Source organism: Bombus impatiens, unplaced genomic scaffold, assembly GCF_000188095.3.
Source record: "Bombus impatiens unplaced genomic scaffold, BIMP_2.2 scf_0548, whole genome shotgun sequence".
Taxonomy (NCBI): domain Eukaryota; kingdom Metazoa; phylum Arthropoda; class Insecta; order Hymenoptera; family Apidae; genus Bombus; species Bombus impatiens.
The window spans coordinates 2,373,988-2,381,659 of record NT_176967.1 but is presented as its reverse complement, the minus strand read 5'-3'; the positions used below and the strand labels follow the sequence as shown (position 1 = coordinate 2,381,659).

At 44.4% G+C, this 7,672-nt stretch overlaps 1 protein-coding gene across 1 annotated transcript in view; it reads right to left on the bottom strand.

Annotated features, from left to right (window-relative positions):
* LOC100747458 (dual specificity protein phosphatase 10) overlaps window positions 1-7,672 on the bottom strand; it is a 67,544-nt gene that overhangs the window by 37,044 nt on the left and 22,828 nt on the right. The window contains exon 7 of the mRNA XM_033321973.1: window positions 6,898-7,672. This exon is cut by the window's right edge and continues 22 nt beyond it. Coding sequence (XP_033177864.1) covers window positions 6,898-7,672 — 775 coding nt within the window. The remainder of the gene's footprint in view (window positions 1-6,897) is intronic.

Genomic DNA, 7,672 nt, shown 5'->3' with positions numbered 1-7,672 from the left:
GAGCGCCGCCTCCCCTTCGACCAGCCACCACCTCCATCCCTCCATCTCGAGTTCCCTTACGGATATTTAGAGGTGATTCAGGCGTGGATTACGAGACTTGGCTGCCACTTTGACCTTAATGTTTAGACCAGAGCTACTCGCCATGGGACACGCTCCAGCTAATCGAAATAGATCGAAAAGCGAGAGCTTCGTCGAGGATACGTCGCGCGCGCTTTTCTTAGCGGATGTCGTCGTGGCATTGTGCACGAGTAACAATTAGAAATAAGTCGTAATTGGAGATTCGAGCGGGCAAGTTTCGCAATGGTTGGAGACGGAGGTAGACGGTTGGGCGAACGTTTGGGAAGAAAATTTGTTCGCGGCGGAAATGCCAGATCTACGACGATGATAGATAAGCAGATCGTATTAATGTATTTTGTTGTGGAAGATAAATACATTGGTGATTCGGCTGGCTGGGTACAACTATTTCAGGATCGCGAGAAAGTTCAAGAGTCACGGTTAAACGATCGCAAACTCTAATACAATTTTAAAATGCAATGATTTTTAAAATGGAATATGTAAAAGTGTTGAACCGAGTAACGTTCGGCGAGCATCCAAGCTTGAAAACCTTCGAGATCAGATACTTCTTATCTTATCATCGAACAACTGACACGAGGGAAAAGGAATATCCATAATGTATCGTTTTTAATCTTTAGCCGATTGAAGTAACACTGAACGTCCCTAGGAATTCGTAAATTCGAGAAAAAGAATTCGAATTTTATACGACTTGTTCGTTGTAGAAACAAAGATAATCGTCGTGATAGAAAAGGAGGATAGATGGTAATAGGCAAGCTAATCGCATTCACGACGCCGCGTGTAATACACAAGCTGCTTGCATAATTTACGACGAAGACGCACATGCAGCCGCGCGTGCACCGCGTGAACGAGATTCGAATCGCTACGTCCTTATCTGTGGAAGCGATATCGCGCGCGCCTCTCCGCATCGTTCGAGCCTGGTGGCGCTTAGTTCATCGGTGAATTTAGCCGATATTGGTCTCCCCGTCGCGTCTCGTCGCCGCGACGTGTCGCTTTTGCGCGACCACGAAGCGCGTTTTTTTAAGACGAGACTAGAGCCCAGCTGTCCAAACGGCTCTACGACTACCATTTTGCGCCACGCTGACGGTATTTAGGTTTTAGACGCCATTTCCTCTTGAGTAATCGTTTTTTGGGACATCGAAATTGAATATCTATATCGCATTCGTTAATTTTGTATGCAGTACAGATCGAAAGAAGCAGAGGATCGCTCGTTATCGATACAAACGACATAAAATTCTAGCAATTTCTCAAACTTCCTATGCGAAGAGGTTTCAAAACGTTTAAAACTCGAACACGATTGGTTCACAAGCAACTCTATTCATAACCTGACGTCTGCGTGGAATCGGTACGTCAATCAGAGAAACGTGGAACCTCTGAATTCGAAATTACGAATCTTTTCTTCGATCGTCGGCTTTTCCATACGAGAAAATGCCGTTCTTTAAGCTGATTTCGCAAAACGCATCTTCCACTCTTGCGATCAAATTATTTCAATGGAAAAAAATCAAGAAGATCGAAAGAACGTGAAAAACGTAATTCCGTTTCGCGAAACTCTTCGTAGATCGTTCGAAGCACAGAGTACACGAACGAAGAAGATTCCAATTTTCTCTTCGACTAGGAATTTCTCGGTAAAATAGACAAACGGTTCGTAGAACGCGGAAGGAGTCCGAGCGTGCGCGTCTTTCTGTTTGTTGTGCTTTCCGCTGCGCGGACGCTTACTTCATCGCTAATTTAACCGGTCACCCTGCTTTCGTCATCCGACGAAAAAGTCGTAATATCCTTCGTGCTTGAAATTACAGTCGATAACCTTTCCTCGTGGCTCGGTCACCACGAGCAGATTCGTCGTTCGAATATTTATAATCGCGTCGTATCTCGAGCTTCGTTCGGGACGAAAAATCGGAAAAATCGGAAGAGGGAATGTTGGAGGAACGAAACGTTGGTGAAACAACAATCGTGGCGCGTACAAGGGAACTTCGGTCCGCGGTACGACCGGACGCGCAAACGCTTTTACTGGCAATAAACCGAAAGTGTGACGCAAATCGGAGATAAATTTAAACGACTCCCTGTGACGCGAGCTGCGAATTATTCCCCGGACCGAGAGACGAGACACCGGCGAGCACGTGGATTAGGGGCATTTTAGAAAGGTGCCTTCTATTTTTTGCCCCAGCCATTAGGCGTCTTCGCGAGTTTCGTCGGATTTCAGGGAACTCGGCGAGTCTCTTTTCTTTTTTTTTTGTGGAACATCCGACATTGCTTTCGATGCGACGAGATTTCGATTTTAAAGTCGATAGAATTTTTTATTTTACTCTCTTGCGTCGTTGATATATTACAGACAAGTCGATTGCTTAGGTTTCCCAGATTCGTAGATTTATTGAACGTGAAATTCCGGAGAAATCGAGAATTGCGTACGAAATTGTCAAATTAAGAGTCACGAGTATTGGGTTATCAGCCATTGATAGCGAATAATACTATTATTAATTCGCGATCAAGGTCACTGCCAATCGAAACAGTAGATAGCCGTATTGGTAAGCATGCTATCAAACGAGAGTCGCGCTACGTATTGTATTTTCCAAGCAGATGCTCCTTGTATTCGGTGATCGGCCAGGTAAAAAGACAAAAAGAATATAACAGCTAGATATCTAATAAATTCTATAGTAAATTCTAGTACACCGATGATCGAGAACGTCGTAGAATAAAAAGAAAGCAAAGGTGGAAAAACGACGAATCTTTTTAAACGATCGAAGCACGATAACGCTAAAAAATTGCACATTTTAAGGTACGATAAAGCTTTCAAACTGTAAAAATGCTGAAATCGGGAAGGTAGTTGGTCAAAGTACGAATGTTCCGAGCCGATCGATCTTTTTAAATTCTATCGAGTCTATTATCATTTCGGTGGGAAAAATTTGCGACGATTGAATAAAAAAGATAGGCAGTTCGCGTTTGTCCCGTAAATATGACCTAATGCGATCATCGATAGATAACAATTAATTAATAACCGTACGATATCTAATAAGATTCGGCAATGTTCACCTTGTGATCGATTCATCAATCGATCAAAATAAGAATAATCTAGCGCGATCGAGTTCAAATCTTGCTTTTAATTAATCGCGAGACAGCGCGAATCGTGAAATTTCGTATAAAACCGCGATCTTACCACTTGTTTGGCTACGATACGTATCAACTAACGTCCATCGACCATCCTTTCTCTTTTACGATCTAATCTTATCGATGGATGAATCTCGCGGGTCCAAGTAGTCAACGAGAATTCTTATCAAAACACGTAGTACATATTCAAAAAAGCGGAATTTTTGTATTTTCTCTCGAGCGAACATCGTAACGAGTTTCCAAAGAAATTTCTCTGACACGGCACATTTCCCAAGATCGTCCGTTTCTGGAGTAGCGAGGCTCGTTGATATTCCCTCGAGCAGAGAACGAGTCTCGTGATCGACTTCTACGCAAAGAAGTCGAAAGCAGAAGGCCGCGCAAGCGCGTGAGTCACGCGGTTTTTCATAATTCTAAGGCTACGCGTTTTTTCTCATCCGACATTCCGCGTATGCATTCCCGTCTAATGCGCAAATATTCGTTTCATAGGAGCCGGCCACGCTTACCAACGCGCGATCGCCGCGGCCTTTCGGCTTTTCCAAGACGATTGATAAACCATTGACGGACTGATGTTCTCTAATCACTGGAATCATCCTTCCGTCACGGGAAATCGTAAATAACCAACGATCGTCCAATTCGTCCGATTTCCTCTCTTTCCCCCCCCCCTCTCTCTCTCTCTCTCTTTTTAATGGATTTTTGAAAATTCCACTCGTGGGTGGAAAAAAACGTCCTCGAGGATGACGAGTAAAAAACAACACTCCGAAAATATCGGCGGTGACTAAGTGAGGCTTTCGAAAAGATCGCTCGGTGTCGAAGGAGCGTATTAAATTCGGTTTTACCAGGATAGAAGATAGCTGGCCAGAAAAAGAAGACGCTTGACGAAGAATGATTGACAGCTGCGATTCAGGGTCACGCAATATTTTGTACGCTCGTAATTTTTTACACTCCGCGTGTAATCTTAATTTTCATTTTCTCCAAAAAAAAAAGAAAAGAAAAAAAAACAGAGAAAAAAGGCGAAGACTCGAAAAGAATCTGTTCGAGCCTTGAAAACTCTGCGAATACGCTTGGACATAAAATCCTGAAAAAAAAGTGACAAAAAGACGCAAGCGACAGCGTCGAAGGTGAGAAACTTGTTAAGCCTACTGGTGAGCGAGCAGCAGAGAGGAAAAGAGAGAGAAAGAGAAGGCGACGAACAGACAGAATACGCACGACATACGGCGATACACACGAGCCGCGGCAAAAGGTGGGGATCTATTCATAGGAATGACTCATGTCGGAGATGACGCCGCGAATAGTTGGCCAGAATTTGCGCACTACACTATGCCACCGGGCTCCCGTCCCTGATTCCGTTTGCCAAACGCCGAACATCGCGCCATACCAGAGGCGCAGCTCGTGCACGCGTCGTCACACTTTCCTCAACTTTGTTACCGCCACAAGGAGGAATAGCGCGTTCCCTACCACTCGCCATCAACTTCATCGCAATCCCCACTTGTACAAGTTACATCGATGAAGTTGCAAAATTTTGCCGCAACAGTTGGTCCGCTAGCTTTCACACGGCTTCGCGATGTCGTTCCCCTTTTTTCGCAAAATATTTCCAACTCTCGAATTTTCCACCTACTGTATACAGTTTGGTGAATTTATTTCGTTGTTTTGGGAAAGTAAAAGTATTCGATATTAAAATATCCAAGCGTTTGTCCATAGAAGGTATAGTAAAATAGGTGGAATAACAAAGCTATGGATCGTCCGATAGCGTTGAATTTCTTTTTCGCCAATCTAGCGAATATTTATCGCTGATTTAAAATTTGCAGATATTCTTAGTTGTTCGTTCTAACGATTTAAACACTTCGTCCATTCGTTCGTACAATCGTTTCGATCGCCAGGTTTTATGTATCTCGGTTTTAAAGAAGAAAACTCATTGAAGAAATTTCATTCATTCTTCCTTGAAACTGAATGAATTTGCCAGTAGCCTTCGTACCACTTTCGTTTATTAAATCCCCCTCTATTTTCGCATTTTCCACGCAATCTTCCTCAACCCATCGGACGACCTTCCTGCAGAACTTCGAACCGCGTGCACTGTAATCCAATGCAGCCACGTGCATCGTAATGCACGCGAATAGGAATTAAGTTAACAACGGAATATTCGCCGGCATCTCGAAGCTTCATTTATGACGCGTGTCACTGACGCACGATCCATCCCAATGCAATTGCTAGAATCATGTTTATCGCGTTTCGCCACAACCATCTCGTGCGATTCTGCGTCGTTTCTGCGGCCGTTATCGGGATGACTAGATTCACGATGCGAGCGCAAGAGATGGAAAAATACGCGCGTTATCAATATCAGATGATTGACTAATTCTTGGCGACAGTTTGCCTCGTTCGTAGATCCAGCGATACGATTGTTCCGTACGAAACGCTCGAATTTATTGCGGATGATTCGATCGAACGCCAACGATTCGATTCAATTTAGTTAATAGACAGATCTAAGAATAAGGAGAGTTTCATGGCATAATAAAACTGCAAAATGCAACTTGACGATTGGAGAATGGTTGGCTCTGAAGATACAACCTTTCTGTCAAGTGGACGCGTGACGTAAAGAAGAAAAATAGTTCTGAAAATAGAGATAAGTGTTCACTGGGTTTTCAAGTATCCAACTGCAATTTTCAAAGTTTTCGGCAGAATTCTGTATTGAAAAAGATTTGTAAAAAGAAATATAAAATAAAGATACGACTTTTGAAAGTACGATGTCGGTGAATTTAAAAGAGAAAGATGAGCAGGAGAAATGGTGCGTACTAGACGAAGAAGAGAGGTTCAACGGCAGAGTCGACGTATACATCGGTAGCTGCACTCCGTAAAACGAGCACGTATCGGCGTATCTGGCCGGAACGAGGCGAGAAAACGCGTTTAGTGGAGTACAGAGTACTGTTACTCGAGCCTCGACACAGAGGAGCACGAGCCATCGTTGATACGCCATCTTCCCACCCACGTTTCCATCATATTTTCCATTCAGTTTCCCGGTTGATTCACATGTTGCTCTTAATGAAATCAACGAGGCAATTTCAGTTGCCGCCTCTAATTTTTCATTTACGACAACATTTGAATCGTTCTGCCTGGGAAAAGGAGTTTGAAATTTTCCTAGGTTAAATTGGAGATTTATATCTCATCTCGTTTAGAAGAAACTTGCAAACGTCTAAAATTTTCCATAGTGAAAATAAGAATTTACGCAGCCCTCGATAGAGGTGACGTTTGAGAAATAGCGTGCCGATAAACGTACAAGTTACGCAAGCAATTCTTACGTGTTACGTAACGATGGTAATTGATAAAACACGAACGATTCGTAAGAAAATACATATCTGGCGGGGTAACGAAACTCGTAAATTTTTGGCTCGTGGTTAGCGCAAATAAAGCATCGCGATGATTCGGCGTTTCGAGCGAAATATACAAAGGCAAAGACGCGCAGAACTTTCGCGACGGTCGCATCATCGTTATTTCCGAAAGTCAGACGTTTCCACGTTATCTTATATAAACAACAAACAACACATATAACGAGAATCGTCGCGTATTATTTTTTAACTTAACTAAAACGACATATTAAAACGAGAAGTTTAAACTCGCTGCGCTTAGTCGATCGCGTACAGAATAAACTCCTTTCTTCGACGAATTAAGAAAGATTCTCCTATACAGACCGAGTAGGCGAAGTTAAGATAATAAGAAATAAGAATCACTTACCCAAAAGAAGAGCGGGCTCTCTGTTATCGTCCAGCAACGCAACGAGTACGAGGAACAGCGGATGCTGAACGGGTAGTCGATCCACATCGTCGGTACAATCGTCGTAAACGATCACCTCCCTGTAGTGCCTTCTACGCAACAGTTCTTTGCCTTCTCTGGTGTTCGCCAAATCGGCCAGACTCGCTTTACCCAATTGCAACCTTCTCCGGTTGAATCGATCCGAGCAATTCACATTGATGGCGCCCCTTACGTGGTTCACGTTGTACAAAATAAACGGTCGGCAATCGAGCAACACCGAACCACTGGGATCCCGTCCGAGGAGACGATTCGCCAGTTCATCGGCGGTGATGGTCTTAGTCCTCTGGAGTACCAGCTGTCTCTGCAGCGTGTTGTTTTCGGAGCACGGACTCGCTGGGAGGCTGACGGTCTCCACTTTGCAGCGTTTCGACGCGGACAGCTGGTGCTGATGAAAGTGGTGATGATGATGAAGATGATGGTAGTGACGATGAACGTCGGATAACGGGAGGTCGCAGTCGGTACCGCTGCTTGAGCTGCTACAGGCGCTGATGCTACTTCCGCTGGCGTTCAAACTACACTCGGTACCGTCGCTGGCTATGCAACTGTCGACACCGCTGCTGGTCGACGAGCTGGGCGATACCGTGGACGTCGGCGAGGACAGGAACGTAGACGCGCTCGCTGGTGGTCCTGGCTCGCTCAGACTGCGATTCAGAACCAGCTTCAGGTTGTCCCGGGAGCGTCCGGCCGAGACCGGCTC